Genomic DNA, 14,065 nt, shown 5'->3' with positions numbered 1-14,065 from the left:
ATTTAGTACAGCAATTAGTTCATGTAAGGCTTGAAGTAGGTATTTCTCAGATAACCAGAACCTCTACAGCAAGTCTAAAAAAAATACTTTCATACAATACAGTAGTTGTGGTTTTATGTGCACCAAAGTTGGAAGATGACTTTATGAATCCCAGAGCTGTTTTAACTTTCCCATATTGAATACAGAGAGAATTTTATCTGATCTTAACTCTAGTACATTAGTATACATTGTACAATGCTACTGAGCTACTGAGTTTCCAGGGGAGCTGTAACTTTGAATTTGCCATAGATCATATATTCAAAAGTCACCCATTTAATTCACATTTTTTGCTTCAGAACACTCAGTGTGGTTTGAACTGTGGAACAAACTCCCACAGGAACTAAGGACTGCTGCAAACCTTACCACCTTCCCCTCAAAGAGCAAGATGTCTTTTTTTTTTGTTCTGCCACCTTAAACATAAATACATTCAAGCTTGTATGGTTTAAAAACCACTCCGCTCTCCCCAAGGTAAAACAGCTTACCTCACACAACATTCCCCGTTTGAGAGGGTGAGAAACAAAGAGGGAGTAAACCATAGGTGGCAGCTGTTAGTTACATTGCTTAATTCATTACAGAACAGCAGGGTAAGAACCTGCATAAACTAGAACAGAATGTTTGGATGTGACCATTTGCTGTAATAATCTCACAGTAAATTAAATGTAATAAGGATGATTTGGGAAGAAGATGGTTGACCAAAGAGGACCATATTCCTGGGAATTACACAAAATATCAAATGCAGCAGATTGTTTTGTCCTATTAATAAATTTACTATCTGTAGCCTATGTCATATTGTAAGATTCAGTATTTGAGACATGCATGCTTGCAGCATATCATGTTACTTTAAGAGTTTATTCAGTGCTTGTCTCTTGAAAAGATTCACTGGGTGAATTTTTTTTAAGATTTTTCTTCTTGGTAGACTAAAAATAAAACAGAAGTGAAAATATTTTAGTTGGTGAGGACTGTTGCCTTTTCATGCATGTCTGAAATGACCAGTGGAATTTAGTCTGACAGATGGAGGAGGAAAGGGAAAGGGAAAAAATTAGAGCAAGCATAAGAAAATTTAGCCCAAGGATAAGCTTCCTTTTAGTATTCAGTTATAAGCACAGCAAAACAGAGGCTTAAAAAGAAAGCACTGGATCAAGCCTAACCGTAGCACTGTGTGCCTGACTCTGGAGTCGGCACGATCCCTCTAGAACTAAGCGCCTTCAGCTTTTTAAATTAGTTTTCATCCAGTATTTTTGTATCGTGCATTGAGTAAAAGTGACACATCTTTCCAAAATTTGTTTCAGAACTACAAGAGACACATGGATGGCATGTATGGGCCTCCAGCCAAACGCCACGAAGGGGATATGTACAACATGCAGTATGGCAACCAGCAGCAGGAAATGTATAACCAGTACGGCAACGCTTACACAGGGCCTGACAGGAGGCCCATGCAGGGACAGTACCCATATCCATATAACAGGGAGAGGATGCAGGGCCCAGGACAAATGCAGCAGCATGGAATACCTCCCCAGATGATTGGTGGCCCCATGCAGTCGTCATCCTCCAGTGAAGGTCCTCAGCAGAACATGTGGCCAACACGAAATGATATGCCTTACCCTTACCAGAACAGGCAAGGTCCAGGAGGCCCCGCACAGGCCCCTCCGTATCCAGGGATGAATCGCACTGATGATATGATGGTACCTGACCAGAGGATAAACCATGAGAGTCAGTGGCCTTCTCATGTCAACCAACGGCAGCCTTCTTATATGTCATCCTCAGCCTCCATGCAGCCTATCACTAGACCTCCTCAGTCATCCTACCAGACACCACCCTCTATGCCAAACCACATCTCCAGAGCTCCAAGTCCAGCATCCTTCCAGCGCTCTTTGGAAAACCGTATGTCTCCAAGCAAGTCCCCTTTCCTACCCTCCATGAAGATGCAAAAGGTTATACCCACAGTTCCAGTGTCACAGGTCACAGGACCTCCACCCCAACCACCACCGATTAGGCGAGAGATTACCTTCCCCCCAGGCTCTGTAGAAGCATCCCAACCAGTCTTAAAACCAAGACGAAAGATTACCTCAAAAGATATTGGTAAGCATCAAAACAAAGGCTCATATAAATTGTGGAGAAAGGGACTTTGATTCTGATTTGATTTTTTTTTTTTTTCCTTTCACATTTTAATACACTCTTGACAAATAGTGAGCTTTGGTAACTAAAATGTGATTGTCTTCAATAAAAACGTGATAACGTGTGCATAGTGAGGATGATAGGTAAAACTCATCCCAGACAATCTGACATAAAGTAATATTTTATATGGAGACTTTAAGTCTTCATAAATGCATTAAAAATGAAGCTTGCCTCAGATTTCAAAATGAGATGTGTTGAAAGGTCCTTTAGAATGTCTGTTAAATTACCAGTACAGCATTTAGCTTAGCAAAGCTTTCCATGTTTTTGTTCCATGGAAGCTCATGCTGTTCTGCTGTGTAGTTGCAGTCTCTGCTTTCCTTGAATGATCCATTTAATCATGCCATAGTATTTGTCCTGGTTGTTTCTCCTCCACTACTTAAAAAGATCCCCAAGTATTTTCTGATCTTAAATTTTAGTTACATTTCATCCATTCAAGTTCTCATAATTCAAATTTCCACATTCCTGACAGAGTATTCTACTTTTGTTTACTGATGAATTGGGCTAGTCAAGTTCTTTAGGTTTGTACAATTATTTCAGGTTCAGCAGAATCATGAAGAATGGCCTTGCTAGGATATTCTCCTGCACTAAGGCTTATCAACAGTTACAGAAAACTGAACAGAACTAAGCAGTGAAAATAGGGTCTTAATCAGTAACCATTTAATTTAAATTTACATCCTCAGAATATCACAGTTTACTCTTTCAGAACCCATTAACAGTCTCCAGGGATGCACTAATATTGTTTTATTTCTCCCTCTTTCTTTCTCCAGTAACTCCTGAGGCCTGGAGAGTGATGATGTCTCTTAAATCTGGTCTTTTGGCTGAAAGTACCTGGGCGCTAGACACTATTAATATTCTTCTGTATGATGACAGCACTGTTGCTACTTTCAACCTCTCTCAGGTAAGTGGGGGAAAGCATTATGCTTCTCAACTTTCCAGGGAAAGAAATGTGAAATAAGACACCTACAGAAATGCTGCTGGCTTTTCCAATTTATTCTAATTAACATATATTTTAATATTGAAAAACTTGGACTTGTTTATGATTGGTAACAGTAACAAGAGACAGATTTAGGTCTCATAAAGAAAATAAAGAAGCCTAAAAAAGGATGTTTCTTACAGAAAGGAGCATGTAGGAATATAAGAATTTTAGCACTGCCTGAAGACCAACGTGTAAATTCACACACATGATAGTAAATCCCTCAAAACAGCAGTATGTTAGTAATCTTTCTTAATCTGTGTTTCTTTAAAGACTTTGCAAAACTATATTAAACTGATTTGAAGGCTGTTTTTTGGTGACAGCTTACCCTGTTCTGTACTTCGATGTGAGACTGTGGGATTTTATTTAATGGCTTATTTTCTGTTTGGTTTCTTCTTCCAGTGAATTAACTTTTCACAGGAATACCAAATTGACAATTTGAAGGCTAAAATCCACTGTCTATTCATAGGATGCAAGCAACACAGGATTTAACAGTGTGTGCTTTTGCCTCACTGCCTCCCAGCATTTTTCAGCTCTGCTCTAATCATTTGCCTGTTAGGTGGTAGTAATAGATGGCATGCTGATAATTCACATCATCTAAAATTTGTACAAATTAAATATTCAGTTTCTCTCCTCCATTCATTTCTTGGTTACTAATAGTGTAACTCATCATTTTCTAAATATAATGGCTTTTTTTTTTAAATACAGACACAAATGGTACATTACATCCCACCTTACTTTAGAACTAGGGATATCTATAGCATGATTTATCTCACCCAGAAGGAGAGATCTAAAATAGGTCAGATGAATCATACCCTAGAAATGGCCTGTAAAAGACCATTGATTATAAAAGGAATCGAGATGGTTATGTTAGGTGTGTGTCTAGAGTGGGTGTTTGAAGTTAAATGAGGTGAATTTCTCTGAATTCCGTCAGAAATTGTGTTAATGCATCCTATGCAAATTGCACAGAATACCAGACATATTGTAAATATATATATTCTTTTGTGATGTTTGCTTTGGACTCTGTTTCCAATGGCAGCCAGGACCTTATGATGCCTGGTAACTCCTGCAGTTCTGATAAGCATAAGTTCGTTCTAAGTTCTTTTAGAATCATAAGAGAATACAGAATGGACAAAAGGCTACATTTTACTGAAAACCAATTAGCCCACAATTAAAAAAAAAAAATAAACTCATTAAGAGCCAGACAATTGGGCAGAATGCATCATAACAACAAAGAATTTTTAATAATAAAGCCACTAAGCATAAATTAATACCAAGTCCAGCTACTGATTTTCTATAAGAAAGTGATTACAAGCTAATTAAGAAGATTAAACCTAAATGAAAACTGTTTCTGAAGGGTGACTTACAGCACCAGGTTCCAGTAACTACTTTAACTACTGCCAGACAGAAAATGGATCTATTCCAATAGAGATGAAATATTAATCTAGGATATCAGTACCTGGCCCCTGAACTGCAGGTTCCTACATGACAGTTGGTTTTAGAGACAAAGGAGGAAAGGAAGAATTGCAATCTTTAGATATTTAATAAAAGTACAAATCAGAAAAAGTAGCCAAGTTAGGAACTTCAGTACTGTGTACAAAAAATGAAAAGCAATAGGCGTTTCCAAGGGGACAGAACAGCTAAGCCAGATGTCTGCTATGGTTTAAAGGACACATTAATAAAGTTCTCTACCTCTCATAGCTGTTACAGCTGAAGCAAACGGAGCTGTGATAGTTTGACATGATATACTGTTTGGGCAGACTCTAGAAGAATTTCTTTTGATTAACTTCTGCTATGCAGGACCTAGCCACAAGTCCACAGCAGGATGAGAGAAATACTCACACATGTATGCATCAGTGTTCCTAATAAAATTTAACGCAGACAAAAATATTTATGTGATTTTTATGTTCTTTCTTTCTTCTTCCCTCAGTTGTCTGGATTTCTTGAGCTTTTAGTAGAATATTTTAGAAAATGCCTGATTGACATTTTTGGAATCCTTATGGAATATGAAGTGGGAGATCCAGGCCACAAAGCACTTGATCACAAAGCAGCCAAGAAAGATGATAGTCAGTCCTTGGCAGAGGATACTGGAAAAGATGAGAATGACGAATGTATTGACTATTTTGATGAAGATGAGGAGGAGGGGGAGGATGAAAAGGTAGAAGGAGAAGAAAAGAGCATTGTTTTTTCTACTCCTGGTGCCATTGCTGATCCAAGTGAGAGGCCAAAACAAGCCAGTAAATTTGACAAGCTGCCAATAAAGATTGTAAAGAAAAATAATCTATTTGTTGTTGACCGTTCTGACAAACTTGGACGTGTTCAGGAATTTGATAGTGGACTTCTCCACTGGCAGCTTGGTGGTGGTGACACAACTGAGCATATCCAGACTCACTTTGAAAGCAAGATGGAAATTCCACCACGCAGGAAAGCCCCTCCTCCCTTGAACTCTCCAAGCAAAAAGAAGGACGTTGAGGGGAAAAGTGAATCTGAGGAGCAACAAGAAAAGAGTATAACGGCAACCATTGATGATGTCCTCTCAGCTCGGCCAGGAGCATTACCTGAAGACTCAAACTCTGGTTCCCAAACAGAGAGCAGTAAATTTCCTTTCGGGATCCATCAAGCCAAAAGCCACCGGAATATTAAACTGCTAGAGGATGAGCCAAGGAGCCGGGATGAGACTCCTCTATGCACCATAACTCACTGGCAAGACTCCTTGGCCAAACGCTGCATCTGTGTGTCAAATATCGTCCGTAGCTTGTCTTTTGTGCCTGGCAACGACACCGAAATGTCCAAACATCCAGGCTTGGTGCTGATCCTGGGAAAGTTGATCCTTCTTCACCATGAGCATCCAGAAAGAAAGCGAGCGCCGCAGACTTATGAGAAGGAGGAAGAGGAGGACAAAGGGGTGGCCTGCAGCAAGGATGAGTGGTGGTGGGACTGCCTCGAGGTTTTGAGGGATAATACATTGGTCACATTAGCCAACATTTCTGGGCAGCTAGACTTGTCTGCTTACACAGAAAGCATCTGTTTGCCAATTTTGGATGGCTTGCTGCACTGGATGGTGTGCCCGTCTGCAGAGGCACAGGATCCTTTTCCAACCGTGGGGCCCAACTCGGTTCTTTCGCCTCAGAGACTTGTGCTGGAGACCCTGTGTAAGCTCAGTATCCAGGACAATAATGTGGACCTTATCTTGGCCACCCCCCCATTCAGCCGTCAGGAGAAACTCTACGCTACTTTAGTTAGGTACGTTGGGGACCGCAAAAACCCGGTCTGCCGAGAAATGTCCATGGCGCTCCTATCGAACCTTGCCCAGGGGGACACATTAGCAGCAAGGGCAATAGCTGTGCAGAAGGGAAGCATTGGAAACTTGATAAGCTTCCTGGAGGATGGGGTCACTATGGCCCAGTACCAGCAGAGCCAGCATAACCTCATGCACATGCAGCCTCCGCCTCTGGAGCCGCCTAGCGTAGACATGATGTGCAGGGCAGCCAAGGCCTTGCTGGCCATGGCGAGAGTGGACGAGAACCGCTCCGAGTTCCTTTTGCACGAGGGTCGTTTGCTGGATATCTCAATATCTGCTGTCCTGAACTCTCTGGTTGCATCTGTCATCTGTGATGTACTTTTTCAGATTGGGCAGTTATGACATAAGTGAGAAGCCAAGCATGTGTGAGTGGAGATTAGAGGGTCACATATAACTGGCTGTTTTCTGTTCTTGTTTATCCAATGTAGGAAGAAGGAAAAAAAAAGAATCTTTGCTCCTCTGCCCCATTCACTATTTACCAATTGGGAATTAAAGAAATTATTAATTTGAACAGTTACGAAATTAATATTTGCTGTCTATGTGTATAAGTACATCTTTTTATTTTATTTTTTTTAACCAAAGTTGCTGTCTAGTACATTCAAAGGTCACACTTTTTTTTTTTTTTTCCATAGATTATCCTTTTCAATGTTCTTTTCCATGTTTGTATTGCATATTTTTTGGGAAGCGAACTAGTGACTTTTTAAAAAAAATGTTATGGCAAACCATTGTATGATGGGACAAAAATGTCACCACTTTGAAACAAAAAGGTGAAAAATAACCAACATACCAAGTTCCTGTGTGTTTTATTTTTTCAGATAAGGAAAAAATAAAAAAAAACTTGTATACCATCACCCAAAGCTCTGTGCAATAGAAGATTCTAGTGATGTAGGTATAGGGGATCAAGGAGGGTGTCAGTCAGTAGTCAAAATCCAAAACAATACTGATTTCTCCTCAGGAGAAATGGTTACATTAGGCTAGGAGCAAAACAAAACGAAATAAGTCAAGTTAAAAGATTTTTAAACAAAACCTGAAGTTAAACATCAATTGCTTCCTCACCAGAACTGTCTTGTCTACATATTTTCTTTTTTTTTGACCTTCCACAATGACAGTTCTTCACAATTCCTTTGATCATTTTTTAAAATATTTTTTTATTGCCTAAGGGCCGTGATGTATATAGAAGTTGTACATGAAACATACCCTCATATTTTTTTTTTTTTTAGTACAAAGTTTTTAGTTTCTTTTTCATGATGTGGTATCTACAAAGTGATAGTAGAATTATTTTTTCTTTCATTTGGGCCATATCTCCAAAAAATAATAAAAAAAAAAAGAAAAAAGAAAAAACCCAACACAGAAAACCAACAACTGAGGGTAATGTACAAGTTTCTGTATGTATAAAGTCATGCTCTATTTCGGGAGAGCAGCCGATCACAATTTGCTTTATAAATCAAGGTGTGGAAATGGTTACGTATGGATTGATTTAAGAAAATGGTTACCAGTCTACAGACAAAAAATATATACAGGAAAAAAAAAGGAAGAAACACAACTTCAAAGATTTTTCAGTGACAAGAATCTGCATTTGTATTTCAAGATAATGTAGTTAAAAAAGAAAAAACTTGATGTAAATTCCTCCTTTTCCTCTGGCTTAATGAATTTCATTTATTCAGTATAAAATCTTTATATGTTCCACATGTTAAGAATAAATGTACATTAAATCTTGTTAAGCACTGTGATGGGTGTTCTTGAATAGTGTTCTAGTTACAGTGTGGGATATCGGAAAGCAAACTATTTACAAGAAAGAGCAATAATGATTATTCTCTTTCCCCTACTTTATTATTATGACCTTCAAAAATAATATGCTATTGTATTGCAGCAACTTGCTGTCCTTTTAGAAAAGCCTTCTCCCATCTCAAGAGAAGTGTTTTTAATTATTATATATAAAACCGTGAAGCCTCAAAGGGGAAGACATGGCTGACAAGTGATAGTTCTGACTATGCAGGTACCAGTCTCCATGGTGTGTTTGGGGGACTGAAGGCGGATGTTAGAAAAAATGACAAAAGATTTTGTTAAAGCAATAACCAACTGGAAGAAATCAATCTGTATTCACTACCTGTAATTCTCTCTGTTGGTTAAAAGTGCAAATACCCCAGTGATGTGGGTATTTAGAATAAACACCCACCCACTTCTCGATACTGTATGTGTCATTGCATACTTACGTGGCCTCTCAAGCTGGGAGCCCCCCGTTAAAGTGGATCAGGCTTTAATAGAGCACATCCATCGTTATAATTGGTGGGAGATGGCCATTTCCCTTTCAGGAATTATCTGGTTTCAGATGCATCCACTCTCACCTGGTGATACCTTGTTGCTGAATATTGTTCAAGCACTAATTTTTGCTATTTTATCTTGGATCATTGACTTTGTTAGTGTGATCATAAAAAGCTAATAATAATCAATTTCCCTGGAATTGCCACATAATTACACTGTTAGTGGATATCCTCCTCCCCTCTCCAATAACAATACGGAGGTACTTGAAAATTACAACCCCCTTTGGCATACTGCCCATTTTGTTCATATAGATTGCTGTAACATTAATATACGTCAGAGAATTTCAGAGACAGGTAAAGTACATACAATTATAAGCCAAGTTTGAAACGTGCCTCCCTAGTGTCACGAGAAGTAATTTCTCCTTCTAGCTTCTCCTACTCAGTAATCTCTCTACTCCTACATCATCTGCTGCAGTGGTCTGTCTTCCTCTAGCTTTTAGAAATGTCTGGTGAATTATAACCCACTTGTAACTCTTCATCACAGGAGGCATATTTCAGGGATGATTTTTACAGTTTATTGCTGGGCAGTGTGAAAGTAGAATGCCCCGCTAAACTTATTTCTTACCAATATTTTACTGTTTGATACCGCCCCATGGATACAAGCAAGCTGTTAAATAAACCCTCTGCTGAGTACTACACACCCCTTTCCAAACAAGGACAACAAAGGACGTCTGTTCTCTTCCCTCTTCAGCATTCAGACTCAGAGTCCTCTGGGGAAAACTACACCTGTGGCAAAACACTCTCAGCTGTCAGAGGCAGCATGTTAATGCTCTTCAGGACTGCTCTAAGCCTGCTTAAACAACATGGGGGGGAAAAACACCCAGCCAGCCACATAATGTCCATATGTATGTGACATCTCCTGCCACTTTTCCGGCTGGGCCAAGAACTAGCTGAGGAAACACAGCACTGAAAGGGAAGGGTTAACAGTGTGGACTCTGCCTGAACACGATTTTATTCTGTTACAGTAAGAGTAAACAGTCTAAATCATTGGTTAGTGTTACATCACATTTATCAGAAGAAAGGGGACACCTGAGAACTCCAATTCCCTCTCTTGTCTTCATATGATTTCATCTTTCCCACAATGTTCTCTTAAGCCTTTGGAGACAATCTGCTCATGAGATTTGTGCACTTGGCATGTTCTGAGTCCTGGCCAAGCTTGAACTGCTGTTGGTATTATTCTTACAAGAGGTATTTTTGGGTTCACTTTAGGAAGCAAATTCTACATTTTTATGCAGATGTGATCACTGTGATGAAGCTCAGAGTAGTTCTAACAGGATGGACTATTTGAGTTATTTAAGAGAAAGCAGACAGATAGTATTTTAGGCACTAATCAACCGCGAATACTTGACTAACTAACTGAATATATAGGCATGTGTAAACCCACGTGGTTCTTTGGCAGACCCAAGCAATTACTTGCGGGTTGAAAGAGCATCAATGTATCTTTACTGACCTTTAGAATCACTTCAGGGATTAAATGCCTATCCCCTTTGACAGGAAAAAAATGCGTTTGTTTCTTGTTAACATAACTTCCTACACTATTCTTTCAGAAAACCCACAAAACAAAACCAGCACATGAAAATATCCTGCTCAGAACCTCCATGTTTTCAGCTACCCAGAATGAAAGATGGAAAAGAAAAATTCCTGTGTTCAAAAGCCTGTGGGTTTTCTCTTTCATCTTCTTTTGCTATTTCTCACCACAATCTGTGCCATCACCACAAGACCATTGCCTTTTGGCATAGATAAATCTAGAAGAAAAATTTACTTAATTAGAGGAATACTGTAGTAAAGTATGTACATGTGTCACATGTTAGTGATTGCTGTACAAGACTTTCACAGTGCAACACAGGCTACACTCTTATTTTACAAATAATATGAAAATACCTCTTAGTAATAAAGAGGTGTAACTGAAAAAAAAAAAAAAAATTACCATCATCTCTGTTGTTCTCCCCCATAGAAGAGAGAGGATTGTAGGTATTAATACAGTATAGGGCTCAAGCCAACTTGAAACTGAGCTGAGTGGCACACAGTGAGTTCACCTTCTGAGAAGCCGTGAGTAGTTTCCTTACTCTGCAGGCAGTGATGTGATGTACCTAAGAAATAATACCCAAACACTAATAACACTACCAAGAAGTCAGTATTTTGGGACTTTCAACTAAGAGCAGTCTGAAATTTTGGGTCCATAGAAAGATGACTTCTATCACCTTTGACCCAGAATTGTCAAATATCTGGAAACCATGCTCACAGAAAAAACCACAAGGCAATCCCTGCCACAGAAAGTTTATTTTCCAAGTCATGAACAAGTAAATGCAAGTGGAAAAATAGGCAAAAATAGAAACAAAAGCATCAGTAAGCCAAAAAGGCAGGTACTATTCTTGGAGCAAAGCGGAATTCAGAGATCTAAAACATGGCCCCATGCCACTTTAATTTTCTTCAGAATAAGTTGTGAAATTTCAGGGTGCTCCCTGCTTGTTTTCTCATGAAATTGTACAGTTCCCCATGGAAAATTCCTTTCCATCCATCCCTCACAAAGATTATTTTTAAGATTACTGAGCATGAAGAAAGGAGAGAGGAAAATTAAGGGTGGGGAAAAAGGGTGAAAAGGCATGATCATTTGGAGAAAGAACACGAAGCTGAAAGAAAAGCTTCTTATGTCCCTTACTCTATTTTTAATGTTTATGTCATTCCAAAGAAGCAATTAAACCAAGCTAGAAGAATTCGGCATTTCATTGGTGGCTGGTATAAATACAATGGAAGTAAAAATATTCTTTGTTGGGACCAAGGGAAGGAAAGTATGAGCCTCCAAGTGTAGACTGGTAAATTCAAGTTTTTCTTAATTGCATTTACCTTTCAAATCCTCAAGACAGCAGGAATGGAGAAGGATTAATATTGTCTGCATTGTTAAATCCACCCTCAGTTGTTTATTTGTGCACTGTCAGAAATGGGTTTGTAAAGTCTGGCCATCCTTTCTGTGAGTGTCAGTAGCTGCGGATACAGGAGACAGCTGTTCTGGACTGCATACCAAATAGAGCCTGTCACGTGCCTAATCTATTCATCTTGTACTTCTAATCACTAATTCTAATACAAGCTAAAATGCATTTCATTGCAATGCTGTTGTACAGTATAAAAAAGTGTTGGTTTATACTTCACATTTGTTTTAACTGGCATAAACTAATGAAATAGCAAGATTTTCATCTGATGCCCTCACAGAGCTACATCTTCCCCTGCCTTTGTTAATTTACTTATTCTGCCATTACTCAGTATATATTGCATTTCCATTAATTAAGCATAATTATTTACATTGAAAGGGTGATGCAGTGGAATTGCCTAGCTAGCAGGGCAAATCCCTAATGACTTGGGCATCTCTACAATGTTTATTCAGGTCTGTAAAGAGACTCCTGAAGGACAAACATTCTGAGTTTTGCTCCACTATAGAGCATTTTTAAAAGACAACTTGATGTATTACCATGCCAGGAGAAAGATATGTTTACCTAACATGAAAAATACGTGCTAGATAAAGCTTATAGTACTCCGTGATGCAATTCTACTTTACATGTAGTAGTTTGCTTACCAGTTCTGTGCATCTTCAACTGAGAAGAAAAACAACTAAATCATGGTTTGCCATCAAATTACAACACAAAATTGCAAAAGCAACTATTAAGCTTCCTTCCCTCTAAGAGAATTTGGAAAGTGGACTTCTTCAAGAAGATTCCTTTTTTGTTTTTTAATACAAAAGATGAAGCTTTATACATAGTGAAACACAAAAACTGAGAAATATTGCTATTTAAGCAGAAAGTCAGAATAAGAACATAAGCAGAACCACCAATATGCATTTTCTAGGATGTTAGGGAAGACAGACTTGTAACAAGTTATGTGTTACCAGTATCCTAAGTCCACCTAAAAAATAAAAGTACATTTCCACCCACTTTGTATAGGCATGTATATTTCACTAGTATGTGTCTCACAATGGAGGAGAAGCTGTTCTTCTCTTTTGTTCTTTTTTTTTCCTAATATTTACTCCCTAAACCTCTCATATTGCTTCCTTCATTTCCCCTATGCATTAGTACCAAATTGAGAGTCCTGGTTTTTTAAATAACTGAATAGCCTAGGGTTTGTCTGTTATTGATACCTTCTAATATACAGAGGGATTTATTTATTGTGCTGAATTAAATCACCAGCTCTTGAGACAGTAGTGTCTCCCAAAGATTCTTACCCTGCAGGGAAAAGTTACTACAATGGCTCCCAGCCTTAATAGTGCAGATGTGGTTGAGATCTGCCAAGGATGGGTAAAGAGGAGAAGACAGCCTCAAGTTATACTTTTGACATCCTACATCTTCAAAAGATGGGCTTGTTACTTACAGTAAGCATAAATAACCAACCTTTCCAGTCAGCTGCTGTAACTTCCTCAGCTGTTATATTACACAGGGTCTTTTGTGTAGAGAGCTTGCTTTAAATATCAATAAAGCTTCCCATTCAAAAGCACTTAGATGTATGACCAATGTACCCTGTGAAAATAATATTATGGCCTCCGTAACATGAGCTCATTCAGTAGTGGCTCTTGCATTTTTATCAACCTAGAACATTCCACAACATGTATATCTTGTCCAGGAAAGCATGACTAGCATAGTATAAGGAAGAAAATAAAGCGGTATGTACAGCTCACATCCATTAAACAGCTCATTTTAAGCAGGAGACTTTGAATCTGATTTCATTAGCTTGTTTTATCTTCAGCTGGAGCTGTGCAAGTCTACTGGCTGTGGCCTTACCTGAGGAGGTTGCTATTCCCCACCTTCACCTCCTGGAAGTTATTGGCTCCCTGCAAACACAGCAGCTCTAGGGTACTGTTTCTAACCTAGCCCAGGCTGGGTTAAGCACTTTATGCATTCAGGTGTTTGGTTTGCTCAGTCTTCCACACAGAACATTTTGACAGCTGCTACAACCACACACTCAGAGTTATTCACCCATTATACTACAGACAGGGATTTGTTGCTGGCTCCAAACTCTCCAGGAGCTAGTAGATTTGATTTACTTCCCAGAGCATCTCAAAAAATCGTGTAAGGGAGAACTAGCATGCACTGGACCTTCAGCCTGTTCTCACAAAAAGTGGCACATTTTCTTAACCCACGTACAGGCAGAGGATGTAGTGCTGGAGTAATAAACTCATGCTGAAAGGGGACTACTAAATATACTGATAAATCATTATCCAAGGACATTTAAATGCTCTTTAATTCTTATAGGCAGTCTAATCTGCATTTTTTG

At 38.9% G+C, this 14,065-nt stretch overlaps 1 protein-coding gene across 4 annotated transcripts in view; it reads left to right on the top strand.

Moving 5' to 3' along the window:
• Window positions 1–8,673, top strand: part of ARID1B (AT-rich interaction domain 1B) — a 293,784-nt gene extending 285,111 nt beyond the window's left edge. For 3 of the 4 annotated variants that reach the window (XM_015621230.2, XM_015621231.3, XM_015621232.3), the window contains 3 exons: window positions 1,329–2,118; window positions 2,982–3,112; window positions 5,118–6,830. In XM_015621230.2, the coding sequence (XP_015476716.2) occupies window positions 1,329–2,118; window positions 2,982–3,112; window positions 5,118–6,830 (2,634 nt within the window). Of the gene's footprint in view, window positions 1–1,328; window positions 2,119–2,981; window positions 3,113–5,117 lie in introns of all 4 variants that reach the window. The other variant, XM_033512733.1, reaches the window with a different exon arrangement.
• The last annotated feature ends 5,392 nt before the right edge of the window (window positions 8,674–14,065 follow it).

Source organism: Parus major, chromosome 3, assembly GCF_001522545.3.
Source record: "Parus major isolate Abel chromosome 3, Parus_major1.1, whole genome shotgun sequence".
Lineage (NCBI taxonomy): Eukaryota > Metazoa > Chordata > Aves > Passeriformes > Paridae > Parus > Parus major.
Note: the sequence above shows the minus strand (reverse complement) of the source record. Positions and strands in the feature narration are given on the sequence as shown.